This window comes from Hesperophylax consimilis, chromosome 22 (genome assembly GCF_061612785.1).
Source record: "Hesperophylax consimilis isolate HC1 chromosome 22, BYU_Hcon_1.0, whole genome shotgun sequence".
In the NCBI taxonomy this organism is placed as follows: Eukaryota; Metazoa; Arthropoda; class Insecta; order Trichoptera; family Limnephilidae; genus Hesperophylax; species Hesperophylax consimilis.
The window spans coordinates 17,025,320-17,051,372 of NC_142857.1; the positions used below are offsets into that span (position 1 = coordinate 17,025,320).

Here is a 26,053-nt window from a genome sequence, read left to right on the forward strand (position 1 = left end):
GCTAAGATTGAACCCATTAAGCCTGGACGGGGGAGCCCTCAGACTGAATGTGGATACCATAGACGTAGATATAAAAAACCTATACAGTAGAACCTCGTTAATTCGAAATCCAGCGGACATCAAAAATCAAATTTCGAATTAACGAATTCCCACGTAATTCGAAATTTTATGAAAAAAAAAAAAAAAAAAATACTCCGAAAATCGATTTTCTCGGCCGCCTCTTCAAATCCGGGTGGTATTTTAGCTGTAAATTCGTATTAATACCAATTATTTCTTTATTTTCGCGGTCGATTACCGTAGCAGCCGGCCCTTTAAATTCAGATATTCGCAATAAATTCGTAAAAATGCTATATATTTACGCGTAAATCGAGATTTTGCTGCCGATTTCGGTCGCGGCCTACCCTTTAAATTGAGATATTCGCAAAAATACGATATTTTTCCGCGGAAATCGAGATTTCGCGGTAATTTTCCGTCGCGGCCGGCCCTTTATTTCAAATATCTGAATTTGAATTCGTAAAAATACCATATATTTCCGCGTAAAACGAGGATTCGCGGCCGTATTCCGTCGCGGCCGGCTCTTCAAATTCAGATATTCGAAATAAATTCATAAAAATGCTATATATTTACGCGTAAATCGAGATTTCGCTAGCGATTTCGGTCGCGGTCTACCCTTTAAATTGAGATATTCGTAAAAATACGATATATTTCCGCGTAAATCGAGATTTCGCGGTAATTTTCTGTCGCGGCCGGCCCTTTATTTCAAATATCTGAATTTGAATTCGTAAAAATACGATATATTTCCGCGTAAAACGAGAATTCGCGGCCGTATTCCGTCGCGGCCGGCTCTTCAAATTCAGATATTCGAAATAAATTCGTAAAAATATGATATATTTCCGCGTAAATCGAATTTTGTCGGCAGTTTTTCGTCGCGGCCGGCCTTTTAAGTTCAGATATTTGAAGTAAATTCGTAAAAATATGTCATATTTCGGCATGGATCGAAATTTTTCGGCCGATTTCCGTCGCGCCGTATTTTTTCAACTCGGATATTCGAAGTAAAGTTAGTAAAAATACGATATATTTCCGCGTAAATTGAAATTTCGCGTCCAATTTCCGTCGCGGTGATGAAATACGATATATTTACGCGTAAATCGAAATTACGCGGCCGAGTTTCGTCGCGGCCGGCCCTTTAAATTCAGATATTTGGCATAAACTCGTAAAACTACGACATATATCCGCGTAAAATGTATTTTCTCGGCCTTTTAAACTCGGATATTCGAAATAAATACGACATTGCAGTGTAAATCGATTCAGATTTACAAAATAATAATACTAATTAGGACGATGTATAACCACGTAAAAATACATTTTTCGGCGTTTTACCGCCACGGCTGACTTTTAGATTCAGATTTACGAAATATTATGATTTATTTTCGCAAAAATCAAATTTTTTCGAATTACACGAACAAATTTTCGCGCGCGGACAAAAATAAATTTCGAATTACGAATTAACGAATTTCGAATTAAAAAAAAATTTGTATGAAAAAAATTTTCAGCGGAATTTTTTTTTGCGAAAATTTCGAATTACGCGTTTTTTCGAATTATCGGGGTTCGAATTAACGGGGTTCTACTGTACTTACCCATAAGGTGAAGGGGAACAAACCAAATTGCGGTGAGCGGGGAGGTAGCGTGACCGTCTCGCTTTATGTGATTTGTTAGTAAATGAATCACTATCTAGTCTTTACAAATGTCGATTTCATAGTTAAAATAATTCTCAAAGTTTTCATTTTGCAAAGCCCACCAAAACGATTGAAATCTGACAGGGTCATACGTAGCTCGGTTTTGTTGGTTAACAGTAAGTTAAATCCCACAAGGTTCACTATAAAAACAAAAAATACCTTAAATTTTCATTGAAATAATGTGCAGTGTACTGCGCAACATGGCACACAAATTGTCCACATTCTTGGCACTCCGGTTTGAGTGCTTTCAGAACTCGCCGACCGATCACAGGGCGTTTGAGTTTCTCACGGTTTTAATCATTTTTAAATTACGAATTATTAATGCTATGTTTAATTTTATATATAAAACAATTTATGTGTTCACAATCGTTGTTTTGATGATTTTGTAGATCAAAATGAATATATGCTTTTTAAGTGCTAATATTTTTCAATCCGTTCCTTATTGCTGATTGCGTAAAAATCTTAACTGCAAATCCCAAATCTGTTAAACAAAATTTTGACTTGTTCCCAAAATCGAATATTTTGTAACAGTAAACTTACTCCTGATGAGGTGAACTTCGTTCATGAAACATGTAGAGGTTGTATATATTAAAGTGATGTAAACAAAGTTATTTGTGTTTTAATATAATAAATAAATATCTCTTTTGACGTCACATATACTATAGAATCTCACTAATACGGCACTTCAGCAGTCAATGGAGCAAAAGAAGTTTCTTGATAAGAAGAAGAATGGGACGAAGAAGTATTCAAGAGAGACCTAAACTTAGGTGGCTGGACAGTGCTAAGGCCAAAACCGCGCCCTTGGACATGAAGAATTGGATGATGGCGATCCAATTCCCTATGTCCAATAATCCTTCAAATTTTTTTTCCATTGTGTTTTTATTTGTGTATGTCAGGACTGATGGAATACTGTCTAGTCTGGTGAGGGGGGGCATCGCTGCTGAAGATAAGGACAAGCGCTGGTACGTGTTTGATGGACCTGTGGACGCTGTCTGGATTGAAAACATGAACACGGTAAGAAATTTCGACTCACCTTCCGTTAAACCATCATCATCACTTGGCTCATCACGTCCTGTTTACCTCCATTTAACTTCCCGCTGCCCCATTACTCCCTGTCATCTTTCTACCTACTTTCACCCCATCGCCCCCTGTTAACCCATCAGTTCCTAATATTCCATTGCTTACTGTTACCTCACAACTTACTGTGTAATTTCATTATCTTCTGTTGCCCATCTCTTTCTTTAATCTTAATACTTATCATTGCCTCTTCTTACTTCGTCTGTTCTGTTATCTTATTACCTCATATTTACCTATTACCTTTTCTTACCTCATCATTTCCTGTTACTTTAGTACCTCTTTCGACATCATTACCTCTTGCTACCTCACTTCCTTCTGAATTGTTATAGTTCAGTTGACAATAAAGAGTTAAAGTTTGAAATGCTATACATAGAATGAGGGTACATGAAGAAAGAAAGTGTAACAACTATGTGACGAAGTGCCCCCCTTTTTCGAATATCCTCTCTATCATAAAATAAAAACTCAAACAACAGTAATTATAGGAATCTAATTCGAATTCCAATAGACACAATGTTTGTAAACTGCAGGTGTTGGACGACAACAAGAAGCTGTGCCTGGCCAGCGGAGAGATAATGAAGATGACAGAGACGCAGCGCATGATCTTCGAGGTGGAGGACCTGGCTGTGGCGTCCCCGGCCACCGTGTCCCGCTGCGGTATGGTCTATATGGACACCACTGTGGTGGGCCTCCAGCCGCTGGTCAACATATGGCTGAAGACGCAACTGCCACCGGTATTATAGAAGCTATCCATTCACTGAGAAAGAAGAAGTTTTGAAAAGGGCCCAGGCCTATGGCCGATCACCCAAGATGCCCCCTAGGCTTCAGCCTAGTGATGCTAAGGGTTGATCTGACCCTGAGTATTTTTTTTTTTTTTTTTTTTTTTAATTTGGTACAATATTTTTTTACATTTTAAGTTTTCCAGTAATGTAGGCCTCACTGGGTGGCTTGCCCGTGCTGAGGCCTTCATTTTATAATATGAAAATATAATCTACATAATACATTTAAAGAGAAAACAATACATTTAAAATTAAAAATACATAGTACATAATAATATATTTAAAATTTAAAAAAAATACATTGAAAATTATCTTGTGTGTTTGTGAGTGATGTGTGTTTATATTGGTTTTGTGTGTTACGTGTAGGTTTTATTTTTATTTTATGCTATGACATTTTGGTAATATGTATTGTCTTTTTTGTTCTTTAATCCATTTTGTAATTTTGTGTGTGAATTTATTTTTATTTTCCTCAATTTTAATTTCAAGTTTTACACTGTTGAAAGCTTTTATAGCATGGTATTGGTAGTGTCTTTGTCCAAAGCTTGAATTTACTGTCGGAGTTTTTATGTTTTCTTTGTACGCTTGTCTAACTGGTCTGTTAGTGTTATTTTGTGTATGTTGAAATTTATTTTTTTTGTCAAAAATGTAGTTTAGTAGTGTTTTAACGTATAATTGGCGTATATCTAGTACGTCACAGCTGTTGAATATTTGGTCTGTATCAGTCAGTCTATGTTTTTTTAGTATTACCTTTAAGATCGTTTTCTGTGCGGTTTCTATGTAATTGATAGCCGAGTTTGTTGCTTCTCCCCAAGCAATAATTCCATATTCCGTATTTATATATACTTTGTTTATTTATTTACTTACATTTATAATACAATTATTATACGTAGGAATACATACTATATGCAAGCTTATTGACTGGCATCAGAGAGTAAGAACCCTGCTTCGTAAGGTTTTTAATTAACTGAGCCACTCTCCAGCCTTCTAAGTGGAGTATGGAGATGTGCCGAAACACCCTGAAATTTTCGAAGGACAAAACGTATGTTTAAAGATGAATAATTTTAGCTAGCCGAGTTCCTGCGCAGCGACTTGAAGAACCTGTTCAACCACTACCTATTCCCCGCGCTGGGGGTGCTGCGGGGAGGCCTGCGGGAGCTGCTGGGATCCACCGACCCCTCGCTGGTCATCAAGTTCCTGGAGCTGGTTTCCTGGCGCCTGCGACCGCTCACCGGCAAGGACGGTCGTGCTCCCCCCGGACCGCTTCACCAGAAGAACATGGGTGATTAAACTAACTAACTATCACACCATTTCTCTGCAAGGCTCCTTGCTTCATTCACATTCATACATCGTCACATACATACTCTTCTGTTATTTTGACTCTTGACATGCCCCGTCTCAAGTATTTGATTCCTTTGATTGTGCCATGTATTACTCGGGCGCCCCAGACTTCTTCCACCATTCGCTTCCGCGTCATATATTCTCCTTAGACTTCCTTTCTTCATTCATCCGCTCTACATTCCCAATCCATCTAAGCGTCCATTTCTTAATCTTAACCATTACGCTTACATCAGCCTTGCATTCATTCCGGATCTCAAGATTTTACAAAGTTGTGCCACCCATATGCCTCAGAAATCTCATTTATCTGGGGGTGATTATGAAACATAAAGACTTCTTTCCTTTCCCTTATTCCTCATCCTCTGGGATACCGAACACAGTAAATTCTAAATTCTCACGTGAAAATTTTTTTACAAATTTTAGATCTTCCAACTGTGCACTGATTCTGAAGGTGTCAAAGATATTAGTTCTCTGGAGCGCCTTCCATTTTAGTGCTAATGTCCATTTTTCTCTCATTTAATATTATTTTAAAACCCATTTATGAAAGTAGTATTAATTTTTATGTATCTTTCAGTATTTAACAGGTTCACTACCAACGCCATTTGGCACTATTTTAATGTTTTGAGGATCCCTGCACCCGCCAATTGGCGTGTGCGTCAACATAACTTTCATTGCTCAGTATTCATCCGACAACTGTCGTGAATTGTTGTTTTTATGCTGGCGTTGTGCTTGAATGAATCAAAAATTGTTGTCCATGTGCGGTTTTTAACTACCTACGTTTGAAAGTTATAGCGTGTTGAATATGGGTGACAGAGCTTTCCAAGTTTACATATCGGAGTTTTCCAAACCTTCACTTTCCAACGCTGGTAGTTAACCGGTTAACACTGATTTGTACTGTCTTGTTTACAGTGAACCTGGCGCCCTGCTGGGTGGTGTGGTGCCTAGTGTGGTCGGTGGGGGCCACCTGCGACACGGACTCGCGCTTCAAGTTCTCGCAGCACCTGAGGGAAGCCATGAAGGCACGCGCCGAGAAGTGCCCCTTCCCCAATGAGGGTACAGTCTACGACTACAGGTATTCTTAAACTGTAAATATAATAATGTGTTTTGTAATACATATCTCAATTTGCTAAAGCAGACGATTGGGGGTATTTTATCGTCAAGTTACTTTAAATGATGTCTACCATTTTATACGAAACTAGAAAAAAAAATTACTTACACATATTACAAAGGTTATTGTCGCTTCTTTCGCAAACACGTGAGCAATGGGGGTTAATGACTTTTTGGAATATATGACAATTATTTGAAAGCGTCTATGGATATCTTTTAAGGCGATGCACTACGTGGTGTAGTATTTTAAATTGAGCAGCTATCAATAACAACCCTTACGTAGATGGCGATAAGGTTTAAATTCCCGCTTAACACCATCCGCCTGTTTTGATTTATGCAAGAAAAAAACATGGCCAAAAGTACCTTTTATTTTATTTTGTGGATGTTCAGGCATAAATATTTAAAAAATTTCCGATCATTTTATAAATAACTTAATTTTTCCACATTATACAATAAAATCATAACCGAAAATGGGTTCGTAAGTAGGAAATTTTGAACTTTAAAGCAGTTTTCATAGGCCTTATACATTATTTTTTTCTGGGCTTATAAAAATACTTATCTAAAAAATACTCAATTATTTCAAAGGCCAAGATGTATTCTACTCGCAGTATTTAATTAAAGCATCTGAAACATTTCTAGGCGACCAAATTTTCAAACCAAAAACACATGATTTTGAATTACTACGTATAGCATCGCCTTAAATATAAATACAAAACATGGTGTTGTCACTTTCTAACACTGCTTAAATTATGTATTTAAAACAATGTATAAAACAATGGTGGATCATGTACACAATACACGTTTCATACAAAATAAAGAAATGTATGTATTACTACGCTAAAGCGTTGATGATTATTTTAATTTTATGTACTATACTATTATTATAGGTGCAACTAATCTCCTGCTGACAAGCTACTTGCAGTAGCTTAGCGGGTATAAATAATATTGTATGTAATCTTTATACAAATAAAAAAATAAAATAAAAAAAAAGCTGGATATATGTGGCACAGCCAGCGAGTCAAATAGCCCTGCGCCGTGGTGGGGAAACTCAGGTGGCTTGGCTTGACTCGGCAACCTCCCCTTGAAATTCAGCGAGTCCAAAATCCACAGAGCCAAGCCAAAAAGCGATAGCTTGGCTTGGCCGTATGTGGCAAAGCCCTGAGCCAATGACTCGCTAGCAATCCCCGAGCCAAAATCCGCTTAGTATGAATTCAGACATCGAGTGGGGCAGTATGGCTCACGGAGAAAAGATTCTTCATGGTATGGCATCTTCAAGCGGATGTGGACTTTAAATAATCCTTTGATAAATATTTATTAAAAAAAAAAACTATTCTACTTACAAAAATAAATAATATTGCTATCAATGTACCATGTACTAAAAGGCGCAAAATCCCAATGTGTTAAGGGCAAACTTAAAAAGGATTATTGAATTTTCAGACTAAACGACGGTGGTTTTACCGATCTGACGGACGACGGAGAGCCCATTCCTCCCACCTGGAGGAACTGGATGGAAGGCACCACTAAACTGGTGGTCAATTTGGAGATGAACTTCACAGGTTAACAAACATTTCCACTTATTACCACAAAACAATATTACCCAGTAACGTGCAACCAATTATTTTTGTGAATTCCTAGCTGCCTTTTTGCTTATGACGGCAGTACTGGTATCATGCCTACCGTTATCGTCTTACAAGACAGACACAGACCGGGTAAACTGAGAATTATCAAGGATTCGCTTGAGGTGATGAGAAAACGGCACTGAAACTATTATTATTATCACCATCTGATCCAAAGTGGAAGAATGGAGAGATATTTTTGTAAATGGTTATTTGTAATTAATTTGTTAGATAACCAACACCTGTGTCATAGGTCACCCCAAGTGGTTCGAGGATTTGAGAAGATCGAATGAGGTTTGTTCGGATCTTCTTCATGCTATCTCCAATAATATTGAAAATTCTTATTGCAAAGTAACTAATATTACATTTACCAAAAGTAACCTCAAAGTTGTCTTTCTTTTTAAAAGAAAAATTATGTTTGGGATATATTTTTTACAATCAGACATGGAGGTGCCAACCATCGACACCATACGCAGCACCTACGTGCTAGGTTGCAAGCTGGTAAACAGCGAGGCGGCACTGTGCGTGGGCCCCCCGGGCTCCGGGAAGACCCTGGCCGCGCGCTCCAAGCTGCAGCGCAACCCCCCGCCCAACCTCATCTGTGACTTCATTGTGTTTTCTGCCAGGACTTCTGCTAATGAGACCCAGGTATGTACGATTTTCTTTTTAAAGTTGGTGTGTTTCAAACCCCATCGCAATTGATTGACAATTAGTTGAAACTAGAACCGTCCCCATTAAACACCGATTCTCCTCCCATTTAAGTTTTGATCAAATCAGGATCGGTATGATGTCCGTAATCTAACTAAAGTACCAATAATACGATCAATATTACCGTAAATATTTTGTCCAAACAATGCAAAACACACTTACCCAACTAGAAAATAAATAACGAATCCATCAAAAGGGCAACATAAAGTATGAAATCATTTGTAACTATTTGACGGCCTTCATGGTCGAGGGGTACGGCTCTCGACAAGCTGGAGGTCGCAAATTCAAATCCCGGCATGAGCAAGTAAATTTTATTTCAAATTAAACAATAACTTTGTAAACATCACTTATATTATACTGCCCTGATGAAGCTACGGTTGTAGTGAAACCCGGTCGGCATTAAGTATTTACCTATAAGTGATGTTTACAAAGTTATTGTTTAATTTTAAATTATAATGTCACATCACAAAGTAACCGCTTCATATGAATAAAAAATTTTATTTCATTAATTTGCACCACTAAACGGAATCCACCATTAAACGGCGATTTATTATCACAAATTACTCATTTCAAATAATAATCTAGAGTGGAAGATACTCTCAGTATCGCCCTGGTGCAAGACCACTATTCAGAATTGAAACTAAATGGCTTTGGCCGTGTTTAGCGACCAGATCTGAATACATAATCAGATACTCCACCTTCCTCTTCCCCATATCCTTCCCCTCTCCCTACCTTCGGCCCCACAATATACCCAAATTGGGGATGCCATAGTCTCACTTGCTCCAGACTGTTGGGAGCAGTTGGGACTTCACTTGTGGGGTATTAAAAATAAAATATTAATTATGACAATTTTTCAAAATAATATTTTTCATTAGTGTGCAACTATTGCTTGTTTACACTTGTCTAGGTCGTTCGTCGCTCCTGGACGAAGTATTGACTATAATATTGACAATTTATAAAGATTGTTCATATTTTACTATGTCACTAATTTTTCATTTATCATGTAGGATCTCATAGAGCTGAAGCTGGAGAAGCGCAGACGGGGGGTGCTGGGCCCCCCTGTGGGCAAGAAGCAGGTGTTCTTCATAGACGACCTCAATATGCCGGCCCTCGAGGTGTACGGCGCTCAACCGCCCATTGAAATCCTACGCCAATGGATGGACTTTCAAGGTTATTTTTTCATTCAAGCTACTACTTAACAATGTCAAAAACTGCAACTAATGTATGTGCAATGTGTTCCATGTATAATATGTTCACAACACATATTATGTATATCTGTTTCAGGCTGGTATGACAGAAAAAACGTGGGTGACTTCCGTTTAATGGTGGACATGAGCTTCGTGGGAGCCATGGGGCCCCCCGGTGGGGGAAGGAACCCCGTCAGCATGAGGCTACTGAGACATTTCCACTACATCGGCTTCACGGACATGGAAGACGACAGCAAGGTAGGTCAGATTATGATGTTATGAAGTTATATGCTCATTGCTGTAACCTAGACAGGGCAAACCGTCCATGTCGTCCATATTTATTTGTGCAATGATCAATTGTGCAATGATCAAAGTGTTTGATCAATTGTGTCCAAGGTACTCGTAAGATAATACTGACACTATGGGCGCACAGACACGCCCACAACACACTTTTAGGGCTTTAACTGATCAGTGAACTCCAGTATTTCACTCACAATTTGATTTTGTACTTTCAGAATCGTCTTTGTCTTGCTAAAAAGGAAATTGTGTATTTCTGCTATTTTACATTTTTTGTAAAATTTTTAACTATTTTTTTTTTATTTTTTATTTTTTTTTTATTGTTTAACTTATAACATTGTTACATTGTACATAAAATTAGGTAATAATAGGTAATAGTGAAAACATATTTTTTTTTAATTTCTACTCCAATGAAGAGTGCTAGCTCTTGAGCTTGGCGTAGGAGTTATTTTACAATTATTTCATGTTTATATCGGTAATTAACATAAATACAGTACAATAAATATAAACTTAAAAGAGGATTGTAACGTTAATTTTGGTTGTAACATGAATTGAAGTTATAACATTTGAAAGGTGATATTAATTTTTTTTAAATATAAATTTGACCTTTTTTTTTAATAAAATAAAATCTGGTATTTTTTTCACTTCTTCGGGAAGACTATTAAAATATCTTATGCCTTTGTAAATGTAATTATTGTGCATTTGTTGAGTTGAAAATAGAGGAATTTGGATGTTAAAATTATGCCTTAAGGATGAGTTAAATTTAAGTTTTTTTATTACAGTTTCTTTATATATTTGTAATATCGCATCTTTTTTATAGAGGTCTTCAATTTTTGGTACTTCGAAAATTTTGAACAATGATGCTGAAGAGAATGTTGGTTGTTTTTTCAAAATTACTTTAATAATTAGTTTTTGTACCACTATTACAGAGATTAAAATTTTTTCATATGCACCTCCCCACCCAATGATTCCATACTGAAGTAATGATTGGACTAGTGCGTAATAGACTTTTTTCAGGTTGTTTAGCTTGAGAACATTTCTTAATCTAATGAATATATAGATACATTTTCTAATGCGCTTAACAAGTTCACATATGTGTCTGTTCCATTTCATATGTTGGTCTACAATTACACCGAGGTACTTTATTTCAGTTGTTTGGTTTAGTATGGTACATGATTTATTACAAACATCTTTGTTACATTTTTTTTTGTGTATTATTATATGAATGTTGGGGTAAGTTTTGAATTTATTTATTGTGAATGGTATATAAACCGTTTTTTTTGCGTTAATTGTAAGTAGATTTGTATCGAACCAGTTTTTTAGGATTTGGATGTCATTATTTGCATTTTCATTTACAATTTTCCAGTCATTACCCTTAATTATGATAATTGTATCATCTGCGTAAGATATAACTGTTCCACTGAGGTGTTTTAATATTTAACTTTTTTTTTTGATGGGATAAATACAATGTATTTCGGATTACAGATGATAATAAAGAAACACTGGATAATCTTATACTTATAAGTACTCCTACTCCATACTCCTTTTATATCTCCAGTCGTCTTGCACTCATGCGATCTCACAAGATATTGGTCGCACATTCATTACAATATTGATTCTAATTGTTTGAAAACTATTAACCCCAGCGCGAGATCTTCGGAACCATCTTCATGGCATGGTCGCAGAAGACAGTGAACTGCTCCGACGTGCTGGAACCGCTGCTGACGGCCACACTGGAGGTGTTCTCCACCATCATGCGGGACCTGCTGCCCACGCCGGCCAAGTCCCACTACACCTTCAACCTGCGCGACCTGGCCAAGGTATTCCAGGGACTGCTGATGCTGGAGCCAGGAACTGTCAATGTAGGTGCATTTTCTCTTATCTTTATAAAAGAACGACATAAACATTCCCAAGTTTTGAATAACTGAACTTAGCTAGTATAGGAATCGAACCCACAATGCCTGGATGTGTAGGGCGTCTCTGACTTTTTATACCATTCACTTCTATTACAAATATTTATTTATATAGATTATTTTAACTTATATATATTAAATTTATTGCTTTTTGCTTTAATTTATTTCTGTATCTTTTTTTTAGAACTGGGGACAAATAGCTCGTCTGTGGTACCATGAGAACTGCCGAGTATATCAGGATAGGCTCGTCAATAATGCTGACCGACAATGGTTTGCTACGTGAGTTATGTTCCTGTGACTAATGAAAATTATTGTATTACATTTTTTTTCATTAATAACTATTTCGATTTGTGTATGCTTTTCAGTTTACTGCGAACCAAAATCAAAACTTTCTTTAATCTGGATCCTGACGAGACTATTGGGAATGAGTCGCTGCTCTACGGGGACTTTATGGATGTGATGAGTGATGAGAAGAAATACATTCGTATTACAGACGTTGAACAGGTAAAGCTGTTTTTACTCGTTAACGAGGATAGGGAGGATGAAAAGCTGCAGACAAACTGTAGCCAGAGACGAGAATGGCGTACTTTTTAAAAAGTTTTTGTTTTACAATCACTCCACACAGAATACTATGTCATCTTTGGGGACGCCGTGTGGAAAGTCTTTTTAAGGAAGGAGAGGAAGTTATGGGAAGGCCTTTCCCAACACGGTCTGCCACGCAGTTGGTGGGCAGACACATGCAACGCCAAAACCTGGACAAATCACTCAGGATGACCTATGGTAGAGTTGTTGTTTATCCAATAAATGATTTCCGGCGCTGCAGTACCCGTACCCGCCTTCCGAAATGCTGCTTCTGTTCTATTCTAGGCAGCATGGTTCTGGTTGTGTGGCACGCGTGTGTTTGGATGTATTTTTGCGCATTATCATTAGCGAAATGTGAAGCATTAATTGCAATTAGATGTTATTTTATTACCACAATGTCAATAATAATCTCCTTCGCACATCTGTGTTTCATTTCTTGGATTATAATATTATGTTATGGATATATTTTTTTGTGTGTGTTTTTAGTTAGAGGAAGTGCTCATGACGTACATGGGCGAGTACAACAGCATGACCACGGCCCCCATGAACCTGGTGCTGTTCAGTGACGCTATTGCGCACATCTGCCGCATCTCGCGCGTCATCCGCCAGCCCATGGGGAACGCCTTATTGCTGGGCATGGGCGGTTCGGGTAAGATACTTGTCATTTGTTTTTTGAGATACTGCACAACAGTATCTATGTTGTTGAAGAGCAATATTGTGAGGCTGAAGGAAGTTACTAAACATAGCTCAAACCATTTCAAGCATCTTTTTGATTCTGAATAGTGGTCTCTAACCAAGAAGTTAATGGGAGTATCTTCGTCAATCCATATTTTATTTGAGCTAAGGGTCGCATAATTTGTATTTTTCCAGGACGTCAAAGTTTGTCTCGCCTGACCTGCCACATGGCGGAGATGATCTTCTTCCAGATTGAGGTGACCAAGTCCTACAGCAACACGGACTGGAGAGACGATATCAAGAAGGCCATGATGAAGTCCGGACTGGAGAACAGATCTGTCATGTTTCTATTCTCCGATACTCAGGTACTATTCCATTAGGCTGTTTTACGTTATTGTGTAGTCTGGGATACTCAGATTCTATTATATTAGGCTGTATCATATCATTGTGTATTCTGAGTTACTCAGGTACTATTCCATTAGACTGCATTATGTCATTGTGTACTCTAGGATACTCCTTTATTGGTCCGCCATAACTCAGTGACACCCTTAACATGGCGGGTGAGAAAAGGATTCGGTAGCATCTAGGAATTGAACCCAGGACGTAAAATACTATTTTCAGCACGTCAACACGAATAACTGACTGTTAATTTGATTCCAGATAAAATTGGAGTCGTTCCTCGAGGATATCAACAACATCCTCAGCGCCGGAGATGTGCCTAACATCTACCAGGCGGACGAGCTGGACAAGATCTACATGGCGCTGCGTCACCCCGTCATGGAAGCGGGCCTGCCCGTTACCAAGTCCAACCTGTTCTCCTACTACCAGAAGCGCATCCGCTGCAACCTGCACATGGTCATATGCATGTCACCCATCGGGGAGGTAAGACCACACTAATTCTTCTGTTCCAGCTTAAGGTAGATGTTGGGCACACCAACTTTAGCTGGAACCAGGCGGACAAGCTGGACAAGACAAAAATTCCAGTGTGGCGCGAAACTAATTTGATTTCATAAAATTAATGCACGCTTTATTTTATTTCATAAAATTAATGTGTTTACACGTAATGTCATGAAAAAATTTTTGTGCAATTAGTTTCGTAATGTAAATTTGTACCCATGTTTTATGAAGGCCGACATATCCTTAAAGATGGCTCAAAACACACAAAAATGCTTATAGCTTACTAAAATCAATCTTATTCAATTGGAAACAAAATAAACAATGAAGTGAGAGTTCTTTCTTTTCGTTTTGTAAAGAGCAGCCATTTAAAAATAATAACAAGATTAATACTACATTATTCTTCAATGCGCCCGGCTAAAGCACAGTTCATGTATTTTTAACTTATTTATCAATAGGAAATATAAAAAAACTTCTAGAATATTTATCTTAATGAAAAATATAATAATACTTCTAGAATATTTATCTTAATGGAAAATATAATAAAACTTCTAGAATCTTAATGGAAAATATAATAAAACTTTATTTATTATTTTTGTAATTCTTTACTACATATTTTTTTATAAAATTCGAGAGAAAAAACATTTTTCTGATTGTATGTAGCTATTATATATATAGATAGCCCACCACGGAGGTATTAGGTTGCAGAAGCTCAGCGTTCGAGAGGTTAATGCAGTGGGAATTAATATGACGGCGTCTGTTCCAGATATTCCGATCTCGCCTACGGCAGTTCCCTTCCCTGATCAACTGCTGCACGGTGGACTGGTTCTCCGAGTGGCCCGACTCGGCCCTGCAGGGGGTGGCCCGCAGCACCCTGGAGAGCATGCCGGACCTCGTCATGACAAATGAACAGTTCCATGGAGTGGTGGTATGTCCCATGCTTTAATGCCACGGCGGACTGTTTCTTTTTAATCTGTGTCATTCTATTTTGTCCCTAATCCTTCTGTGTTGCTTGCAGACCATGTGCCAGTTTGCGCACCAGAGTGTGACGCAGGCCAGCGAGCAGTTCCTTCAGCAGTTAGGGCGTAATAATTACGTGACGCCAGCTTCCTACCTCGGCCTACTCGGCAGCTTTGCCGACCTCTTTGGCAAGAAGAAGGGCGCCATCAACAAGCAGTACAAGGCACTCAAAATTGGTGAGCAAAACCCTCCTAGTAGTGATGACCACTCTTGGAACTCATGTAATCAATGTGATAATAATAACAGTTTATTTATGTATTGCAGTTTTGTAGTCTGAGCGCAATGAAGTCCTGTTTTAACTCGACCATTTGGCATTCGGTCTGTAAATTAGTTACGTTTACAATGTTACGTTCCGGTTCAAGATGATGGCATTGTTGGATACTACTTTTTCATCCCGTCAGAGTTCACATTATTGTGGTTTCTACTACTGTTCGAGGAACGAACAAAGGTTGGAATAGCCGCACATTAAAGGGCTATTCCACACAGATAAAGCATAAATGAAGTCTATGGCTTGTGACAGGCGAATGCGAAAACACAATGCGTAACGTTAATTCACAATCAACTTACCGGGTGGTGGATGGAATCTGCATGGTGAGACTCATCTGTCAGCACTGGGACGGTGATCGTGGTTCATTAGCACTCGTTATTTTAAATTAAATTGCGATAAAATATGTAAGGTGATTATTCCGATAAAGAACCGGCGATGGTGTTTTGACAGGACGAACGGTTTTTGTGCGACAGTTCGGCTCATGGCCCTCCGTGGTTATAGCTGACGTGTGCGAATTTAAACTACATAGTTCAAATTCTGACGATACGATTGGTTAGCACACGGCCTATCAAAGCAAACGGCGTGACGGAACAACTACTGTAGCTGTCAAATCGGAATAATCAATATTATCATACCTAAGAAAGTTTGAAAAAAATATTTATTGAGTTGCTGACTTTTCTTTGGATAAATTGTATAATTCCTTATTTGAAATTAAAAGAATATCAGGTACATAAAATATTTATGGTTTATAATTAAGTAAATAGGTATTTATGTACCTACTTGTAAATCTCATAATTTTAGAGGAAATTTTGTTTTTAATTTATTAAATAAGAGAAAACTAGTACGATAGTTTTTTAAACACGAGGTCTAATGTTCACAGAACTACCATGTACTTATTATATTATCAGAAGGATGGCAATAATTACCAGGATACTAAAGTAAAGATGTTGGCTTGAGAGGAGCCTAGAACCGAATGTATAGTGGGCAGTTTCTGAAATAGCCAACAGGTCACGCTTCGGAGTTGCCAGCATTCAAAAACATAAATGCATGTTGAGAGTGGGAACTGCCACATAATTTAGAATCTGTTCCCTCTTTGGTTCCTTAGGACTGGACAAGCTGTACGAGACAGAGGGAGATGTGAGGATACTGCAGATAGAACTGGCCAAGCTGAAGCCCATCATGGAAGTGGCCGCCGTGGAGATGGCTAAGGTCATTAAGCAGATCTCAATTGATACTGTAAGTACGACCTCCACTTGACATGTATATAAACCAATCCTAGCCGCAACTTGTCCTCAATAGAGGATCAGTTTCACCTAGGTATGTATTTATTTAGCAGATTTCCTAAGACGGCTGTTGTAACTGAGATATGATCTAAGTTTTGCAAGGCGCATATTGTTTGAATTTTAGGGTAATAACCTACGTTACACTTCCTCTCCCTTCTCAAACCAAAGTTTTGGTCAGCCGAGCAGTACAAATCATCAGGACAGATTTCAAAATTAAATAACCTTTTCAGACATTAATTAAAACTGACAGCGATAGAACATATTTTATGCTTGATATTGAAAATTGTCAGTGTTTTTTTGTTTAGTTTTAGTTTTTCAACAGTAGAAGTTGCTAGTTTCATTTTAAAGAATCTTAGGTCTCAGAGGGCGAATTTTATATAAAATGACAAATCGTTCATTGTATACCAAATATAGAACATGTTATTAAAAATTTTCAAAAGTACATAAAAATAAAACATTGAAAAAATACCTTCAAAACTTACATCACAAAAAATCAGAGAAAAAATTCATTTCACATTAAACACAAAAATCACCTTTCAAAATTTAAAAATTGCTACCGCCTGAACTAGCTACTAAAATCGAATTAAAAAAAAACAGCACTCAAAACATTAACTCCATCTATATGTATATTATTGTAAGTTCCTCTCGTCCTACAGTGAGTTTTGTAACTCATCGGGATTGCTCTAGTAAGAAATAAAAAATAAAAGGCTAGTTATACCAGCAATTGGAAAATGAAAACTGCAAATTTTTATTCACTCTAGATAGTGAGAAAAAAAAACGAAATCTTTCAAACATACACACGGTCTGAAAGGGTTAAAATAGTTTGTGAACCATCAATATCAGGGAAATGAATAGTGGCTTCCGTGGATGGTGGCTGAGTGCATTGTTTAACCTGTGGATCGCCAACACACTATATTCTCATCCATATTATTCTGTTTAACGCCAAACGGACACTATGGCACCGATTTAACATTTAAAAAGTTCTCGCATCTCATTTGTCACATATGTGGCGCACGTTGTGGCAAACTCTTCTGATTTTAGCTATTTGTCGACCGAAAATCTGGGTTTCAAGAGGTTAATGTTTTGTTTGTATTCGCAGGCCATTGCGGAGGAAGCCAGAGGTCAGGTGGAGAGAGAGCAAGAAGCTGCTGAAGTGATCAAAAACAACACAGAACTGTTGGCCGCTGATGCCCAGAGGGACCTTGGTAAGTCTTCACAGAATATTCTTATCTGTTTCTTTGCTCTATCTTTTTGCACACTGTTGTATATCCTCCTAACATTAAAAATACTCATTTCACTTGTGACTCCGTCTATCTGTCTGTAACTACCGTTCAATGACCTATGGAACTTGGATTTGCTGTGAATTTATGTATCATTTTCAAAATTGAAAGTGTTGTTTTGAGAATTCAGACTAGCAATAAAGTACCTACTTATTGTTTATTTTATTTTATAAATATTAAAAAGTTTACCATTTTGGTGACTTTCTTAACTACCACACTATTATGGCGGTCGCACATGATTCATGTAAGAATAATAATAATAAAATATAACGGAAAAGCAAATTGATATGGTAAAACAAAAACTAAAAAATACACATCATAATAGAAATAGAAATAAAGATAAAACTTACAGTTACACGGGTAGTAAAAAGGGATATAGAATTAATTGACTTTATATCTGTGTTTAAAGCATTGTATATTTTAACCGCTTCTGTGCCAAGAGCGAGTTAACTCGCATTCTTGGCCTGCTGTGCACAGCTACACTTCTACCTACTGGCATTTAAAAGGTTAAGAGCGATGAACCAGAATCGTCGTTGAGCGAATGTGGTTCTAGTTTTAGGGACCACGCATCCCAGGTTTGTTGAAAAGCTACATAATATTTTAAACAGAAAAATATTTTAATTTCCAAACTGGACTGTTCCAATCTGTTTGAATCTGTATTTGTCGAAAAGTCAGACTAACCGAGATTTTTACGTGTCTACGCTAGTAACATAATAAGTTGATAAATACTTGTTTTATTTCCGTAATAGATGAGGCCATCCCAGCCCTGATAGCGGCAGAGAACAGTTTGAAGTCCCTGAACAAGAATGATGTGGTTGAAGTAAAAGCAATGAAGAGCCCCCCTGCCGGTGTGGTGATGGTCATCGAGTCCTTGTGCATGGTTTTCAATATTGCCCCCATTAAGGTAGGTGCCCTGTTTTTTTTATTATTATTTTTTTTTTACATGTGTTATTTTATACAAGAAGAAATAATACTAAAAAATTTATCTACTGTACAATTTATTTTTTGCATAAAATAAATAAATAAATAAAAATTTGAAGATTTTCAGGATTCTTTCAGTCTGGGGAATAGCAGATTCTGAAGAGAGCGGGGAGAGGGAAAATATGGGAAAGAGTAAGGGTTGGAAATGCCTAGCTATTCAGATCTTGTCCCAAACACGGTTAATTTCAACATTTCAAGGATTATTTGGATTCTGAATGGCGGTCTTTCAACAGAGAGATACTGAGAGTGTCTACCATTTCGTTATTATTTACCATCCTTCCTACATTGCATACCCAGCGGAGCCGGCCCAGTTTTTTCTCATCTTTGTTCTGGGGTATGGCCTACTGGAAGACTTCCCTGTGGAATCGCTCTCAGTATTTTCAGTGGAAAATTTGGAAAGTGGATGATTTGGTCTTCTGGAATTCTTAATACTTGACCATATTATATTAATGCATATATATTTTTTTTAAATCCAGATAGCCGGAGATAAGCCTGGTGAGAAGAAGCTGGACTACTGGAAGCCCGGCTCCCAGATGCTGTCGGACCCCGGTGGCTTCCTCGACAGCCTCATGAACTTCGACAAGGAGTCCATCACAGAAACCATGATCAAGAACCTCAAGAAGTACGTGCTGGACCCCAACTACGAGCCGGAGAAGATTAAGAAAGTACCAAAGCATTCTTCTTTTTCTATCATATGGTGGTGGGGATCATAGTTGGAAATCAAGATCCTTTTTCTATCATATGGTGGTGGGGATCATAGTTGGAAATCAAGATCCTTTTTCTATCATATGGTGGTGGGGATCATAGTTGGAAATCTAGATCCTTTTTCTATCATATGGTGGTGGGGATCATAGTTGGAAATCAAGATCCATTTTCTATCATATGGTGGTGGGGATCATAGTTGGAAATCAAGATCCTTTTTCTATCATATGGTGGTGGGGATCATAGTTGGAAATCAAGATCCTTTTTCTATCATATGGTGGTGGGGATCATAGTTGGAAATCAAGATCCTTTTTCTATCATATGGTGGTGGGGATCATAGTTGGCCAGTTTATGCATTGCTCTTTGACAACCTCCGTGGTCGAGCGGTTAAGATACTTCACTATTAAGATGAGTGCCTCCACTTTGATGAAGATTGGTACATCCACCTACCACCATCCAAACACTTTAGTCGACTTTGTTTTGTTGTTTGGCGTATGTCTATATCGAAATGCCAGTGTGTGTAGTGTGTCACTGTAAAACAAAAAGTTTGGTATAGCCAACGTGGTTGCTTTCCCTAAGAAAGAACAGCTGTCATATTGCGTTGCCACATCTAGTACATTCGGCTAATGTCGGCATTGAACGCAAGAGTCCTCTCTCTGCACCACAAACCTCCTAAAAATCAAACTAAAAACATTTTTAAGTGCATACTCAAAATCCTTGTACATTTTTTCAGTTTTGAATAATCTCAATTGTTATTAACACATTTAAGCCAGGTATTTTTTGCCCTGGCGCTAAGCTGTCTCCAGGCGAAAGTAAAGGTCCCGAGTGATTTTCTTTAATTTGTTTTAAATCGCTATATCTTCGAAAATAATTAAAATATTTTAATAAAAATTTAGTAACTCAACATACCCAAGCTATAAAAGTACCAAACGAAAATCGAATATTATTTGAAATGCAACTCAATTAACCTTGTAATATGTTTATTACGGTCCGCCTATCTGTATTTGCCCATTTTCCCTTTCTTTAAATACGTCCGACATCTCTCGCTCGCTTTCACATAAAAGTTAAGTGGGGCAGAACAGAGATAGAGATTCGAATCGGGTTTCACGGTCATAAAAATCCTCATTCCAGGAATTGAATTATTACAATAATAAATAATATACTATCCTTTTGTTGAAATACCGATGGAAACGAAAAGCACGAAGATAAATATAAAAGGAAGACTTGCATTACGATTGATTGCAAAGAGATTGGTATATAATATTCGTGTTAAAACATTAAATACATCTTTGGGACTGCCAGGTGACATTGGTGGGAGATTTAAACTAAGAATTACACACGAAATTGGTGAGAAACGTCGATTTGGCTGCAAAATGGTAATGTTTATCTCACTTTATAGGTTTCAAATAAAGCTCTAAGTACATAATATAAGTTTTATCGTAAGGTAAAACTTTTTCAGACATTGAAATGAGGCCGGCGCAATAGGTTGAACTACCTTTCCCATCGCCATTAAGCATCAATCAACACAACGGTTAGAACTGCCTTTCCTGGCCGAAGTGTGTTAACTATTACACAATATTAAGTACTTCCTTTCATGTTATTTGCCTTATAAATAAATATATCGACATAATGTAAAAAATAAAAATAAAATGAAGTAAGGCTGGCTACTCTATCTTAAAATACCTCTGGACTGTCAGTTTTTTTGCACTATCTTAATTAATTTTCATAGGTGTCCAAAGCCTGCCAGTCTCTCTGCCAGTGGGTACACGCCATGTACAAGTTCTACCATGTGAATAAGTCGGTAGAGCCGAAGAAGGCGGCGCTGGCGCAGGCCAAGGCCGAGCTTGAGGAGACTGAGCGAGTGCTGCAGGCCGCGCAGGACAAGATGCAGCGCCTCATTGATGGGCTCGACCGCCTCAACCTCTATCTCAAGCAGAAGGAGGCCGAGAAGGCCAAGACGGAGGAGGAGATTGACCAGTGCTTGGCAAGGATGGACAGGGCTGTGAGGTAAACTATTATTTGCATCAACGGATTCATTTAACATTCAGCGGATCAAAAATGTATGTTCTATTACACCACTGGTAGAAAAAACAGCATTCTCACATGATGTATATAAACTGAAGATTGCAGCATTCATTTTGCTATTCAATTCAACGTATTATTATGTATGCCACTTGCATGCATTTTATAATGACTTTCTACTAAGATTTTGAGAATGTTTTTTTGGAAATTAGAAACGTATAGCTTTTTAATAATAAAATGAACAAGTCTTTTTTTTTTGCTTGCGACATAACTATATAAAAATGTCCAATCGACGAATTTCTTTATTCATTTTTTATAAAATTCCACAATGATTTTTTATATAGCAACACTGAAAGTTCGGTTGACTTAGAAATTTTGCATTTCGGACAGCTTCGGTTCTCAGAAGTAGCATAAGATAGCAGAAGCATTTTTACACCAAAAAATTATAAAATGTCTTTAGTAATTTTTACAATCTCTGACTCTACAGTGGTTAATGAATCTATGTATATTTAAAAATAAAATAGAATCTGCTCCCTCTCAGAAATTTGAAAGATATTATGAAGTGAAGTTTGTTAGTTTCTTCGGCTTCTGACTTGGCGGCTTACAATTATATTCATTTACTTCAATTATTTTCATTTACTAATTATAATTATCAAAAGGATGATTTAAAAAATACAACAATAACCAGCGAGGTTATGTTAAGTAGTTCCATTCGAATCCAGGCATTTGAATAGCCTGCCCACGCGTGTCAAGCAGGTCTAGTACATTCCTTCCTTGCCGACTTAGCAGGAACAGCAGGAGTAGTTACCGACTTTGACGACAGAAGTGAGAACAGCACCTTTGGCAGCGGATTAGCGAACCAAACGTCTGTGGCGGTAATATTCAAATATGTAGTTAAAATTATCTGTATGGATATTACATAATATAATGCTTTTATATATATATTTCATAGGTTAATCAGCGGTCTCGGCAGTGAAAAAATCCGTTGGATCAGCACCATCGCCAAACTGGAGAACGACCTACTGAATGTGACGGGTGACATCCTTATCAGCGCATGTGAGCCTCTCTTTAACACCAATAATTATGATTTTAAAAAGTCTAATGGAATCAACAGAATGGAAATGGACCACAAACTCATATAAATGACTTAATACTCATATTAAATTAACTACGGAACCATTGTAAAATTCTGTAGGCCCTAAAGATTGACAGTGTTAACCCCTAGATCAAGGGTAGGGAACCTTTTTGCAATCAGGGGCCATTTGGATTTTTGTAGTAACACCCGCCGGCCGCACTTAGATTTTCTGGCATAGGTGGGGAGAAAACATTTTCCAAATGCTAAATTTTGTTTCATAGAATAATTTCAACTTTTTTAGGAGAATCTATGGTAACCTTTTAAATGGAAATAATAAGCGCGGTGTTCTCTCTTTCTATTACTGTTTAAGTTGTATATGTCACTATAATACAAAATGATACAGCATGACTTTTATGAGTCCGCGTCAGGCTGGGAGAAATATCACCCAAAAAGATTCTACTAATGTTTGACGTCTGGGAGATATATCTCCCAAAATTGCTCTGGGGGTTAAAAGAAATCAGAAGATTAAAAACCCTGTCTTTCTCTGTTTTGTCTCTGAATATATAATTTGATGAGCTTTTCTGACTAGGTGCTGTGGCATATATCACCCCTTTCACTGACAACTTCCGGCGGAATCTGCTTCAAAAGTGGAGTGAGAAGATAAAGGAGTGTAAAGTTCCTCATACGCCCGGCTGCGGTCCCATCAGCACTCTTGGAGAGCCCGTTGTCATAAGGTGCTTGGATATTCTAAAAATGACTTTAGGTCATATGTGATACCTACATCTAAGCCAGATTCTTCCCAACCTTTTCCTTCTTCTCTTCTTCCGGGTTTAATATAATAGTCAACTATCTTGCGTCCTTGCTACATGTCCTGCCAAGCAGAGCCGTCACAGCTCTCTAAATCTCGTTTTAGATGGCTATTAAAAAAATAGATTTTGCTAATCGGCGCAAACATGGTCTTGTTCATTTCAACCGACATTGCAAAAGTATGTTTGGAAAATGATGTCAACATAATTTTTCAGATCTTGGCAGCTGAACAGCCTTCCTCAGGACACCATGTCCACTGAGAGCGCCATCCTCGTGATGAACTCCCGGCGGTGGCCGCTCTTCATCGACCCGCAGGGGCAGGCTAACAACTGGATCAAAGCCATGGTAATACGCAGACCCTGACTCCCTTACCAACACCTGGTAGATACAGACAATGAAATAGTATAGAAAAATGATAATGAGGGAGAATTCAACTGTATCCCAAACTATTTCTCATGAATCAATTGCTTCTGGGTGATTCTGAATGATTTCTGTATCTCGGGGTCTTTTAACCACTTCACTCAGGTTTAACTGTAAATTTTGTCAATGTTGCATCCATAAGCAGACTCTGATTTCATCCGTACTAAGGATTACATCTGTGCCAAAGGAAACAGTTATTTTCAGTCTCTTCCTTAACCGGTGGGTTGCCGAGAGCCCCCCAAATACACCCTCGCGGCTGCAAAATGACGTTTTGCAGGCGTCGTTTGCCAGACAGCTGACAGTAATTTATTACTCACTATTTGGCAAAATGATGTTCTGTCAATTTAACTGTTTAATCATATAATGTGTTTTTCAAAATTTTATATTTATTGGATAAGTAGTTTCTCTAGAATAGCTACTTATATTCAGAGAAATGATTTTTTTTCCTTCATTTTATATTTTAAAAAGTTGAATATAAAAATTCCAAGATATTTTGAAGATTATATTTTGTTAGAAAGGGTTGTTTCACAAATTTAAACAATTCATCAAATTTCTATGTTGATTTTCAAGTTCTGTGAAGGTTCTATTCAAGCTCTGTTATTATTTCAGTTTTGTGAAGCGACTGGCCAATAATGATATAATAATAGAACTTGAATAGAACCTCCACAGAACTTGTAAATCAACTTTGAAATTTGATGAATTGTTAAAATTCTGTGAAACAATCCGTCCTTAGTATCCTTCACAATGAATCGTAATGAATGTAAAATGACATAAACAAGCACAAGAAATCCGTTGCAAGGTTGATGATGTTTCCACTACTGCGCTGCACTTTTTCACAGATAAATTAAATTTATTGGCAGGTGACGAAGCGACAAGCTAGAATAATATTAGGATGTATTGTTTCCTTTCCAAGCGAATGAAATACATTTTTAGTACGTTTATATTACGTACGTAAATACGTTTAGCCACGCATTTCTCGATCCCTTTCCACATGTTTCCTTCAAATCGAACATTCTAATCTGTAGACTGCTATAGACTCTTTAATCTTTATTTCCAGTGCAAACAAGACGGTCTCCTAATTTGTAAGCAGAATGATAGAGATCTGCTGCGCGTTTTCGAGACGGCGATTCGATTCGGAAAACCAATTCTCTTGGAAAATATTGGAGAGACTCTGGATAATTCTCTCGATCCTATCTTAAAGGTACACTTCATCCATTAAATGTGTAATATCATTAGTGCTGAAGAAGAATGTAGGGTAAACGAGGACAGTCAGGCACACCAATCTATCCATTCTGGAAGAGATAGGCATCCAAAACTAGGCTGTCAACTGTCTGCCTACATGCCAACCTGGAAACTGGAACCTGGAGACTGATTGACACTGCCACAGGCCTCCAAATCCCAGATCGGATAGACATGAGTTCGATAAAAGTCTGCGGTCATGATCTTCGGTAATGAGGAAACGACTAAAGAAGAGGTCAATTTTGTGCCGAACAAATCATTTTTAAAAAGATTTGATGGTTTATTTCAGAAACAAACCTACTCCCAAGCAGGGCAGCTGGTGATGAAGGTGGGAGACTCGGTGATTCCGTACGCGGAAGACTTCAAGTTGTTCATCACCACAAAGCTGGCCAACCCGCACTATAGCCCAGAAGTTTCTGTCAAACTGCAGATTGTCAACTTCGCACTGGTTCAGACGTTAGTCAGCATTACTTATGTTAATATTGTCTTCAATGATTAAATATTAAAATTTAAGATTTTACTCAATCAACAAGTTAATCTACTAGAAAAATAAAAATAAATCATTTGTTTTATTTTATTGTTTGCCCAAACCAGAGGTCTTCAAGAGCAGCTCCTCTCCATAGCCGTCGCGGAAGAGCGTGCAGAGCTGGAAGAACAGCGCGTTATGCTGGTGGCGAACAGCGCACAGATGGCGGCGCAGGCAGCCTCCATGCAGAGCCGCATCCTCGTGGGCCTATGCGAGAGCGTGGGCTCGCCTGTGGACGACGTGGAGCTCATAGAGACGCTGGAGGCCATCAAGATCAAGAGCGCCGAGATCTCAGTGAGTTTTAAACTGAGCCTAACTTAGAAACGCTGTCGTGTAGTTATGCTTGTCAGCTGATCACAATTAGATAAAAAGCTTAAACAGACTTAGTACGGGTTGTTTCGGAGGATTTGAACAATTCATCAAATTTCAACGTTCATTTACGGGTTCTGTGGAAGATTTTTTTCAAGTTCTGTTTTTATTTCAGTTTTGTTAATCAACTAGCCTGCAATGATATAGTAACAGAACTT

The 26,053-nt window shown here is 37.8% G+C and overlaps 1 protein-coding gene across 1 annotated transcript in view; it reads left to right on the forward strand.

The window, feature by feature from the left end:
- LOC149413150 (dynein axonemal heavy chain 1-like) overlaps positions 1-26,053 on the forward strand; it is a 137,506-nt gene that overhangs the window by 91,792 nt on the left and 19,661 nt on the right. The window contains exons 36-62 of the mRNA XM_089645421.1: positions 2,633-2,750; positions 3,341-3,544; positions 4,655-4,868; positions 5,834-5,996; positions 7,469-7,587; positions 8,090-8,295; positions 9,363-9,525; positions 9,640-9,800; positions 11,486-11,701; positions 11,937-12,031; positions 12,118-12,256; positions 12,821-12,983; positions 13,205-13,374; positions 13,670-13,891; positions 14,670-14,831; positions 14,922-15,099; positions 16,297-16,427; positions 17,574-17,679; positions 18,504-18,662; positions 19,216-19,400; positions 21,167-21,444; positions 22,412-22,515; positions 23,124-23,268; positions 23,557-23,686; positions 24,819-24,962; positions 25,290-25,456; positions 25,595-25,820. Coding sequence (XP_089501547.1) covers positions 2,633-2,750; positions 3,341-3,544; positions 4,655-4,868; positions 5,834-5,996; positions 7,469-7,587; positions 8,090-8,295; positions 9,363-9,525; positions 9,640-9,800; positions 11,486-11,701; positions 11,937-12,031; positions 12,118-12,256; positions 12,821-12,983; positions 13,205-13,374; positions 13,670-13,891; positions 14,670-14,831; positions 14,922-15,099; positions 16,297-16,427; positions 17,574-17,679; positions 18,504-18,662; positions 19,216-19,400; positions 21,167-21,444; positions 22,412-22,515; positions 23,124-23,268; positions 23,557-23,686; positions 24,819-24,962; positions 25,290-25,456; positions 25,595-25,820 — 4,468 coding nt within the window. The remainder of the gene's footprint in view (positions 1-2,632; positions 2,751-3,340; positions 3,545-4,654; positions 4,869-5,833; positions 5,997-7,468; positions 7,588-8,089; positions 8,296-9,362; positions 9,526-9,639; positions 9,801-11,485; positions 11,702-11,936; positions 12,032-12,117; positions 12,257-12,820; positions 12,984-13,204; positions 13,375-13,669; positions 13,892-14,669; positions 14,832-14,921; positions 15,100-16,296; positions 16,428-17,573; positions 17,680-18,503; positions 18,663-19,215; positions 19,401-21,166; positions 21,445-22,411; positions 22,516-23,123; positions 23,269-23,556; positions 23,687-24,818; positions 24,963-25,289; positions 25,457-25,594; positions 25,821-26,053) is intronic.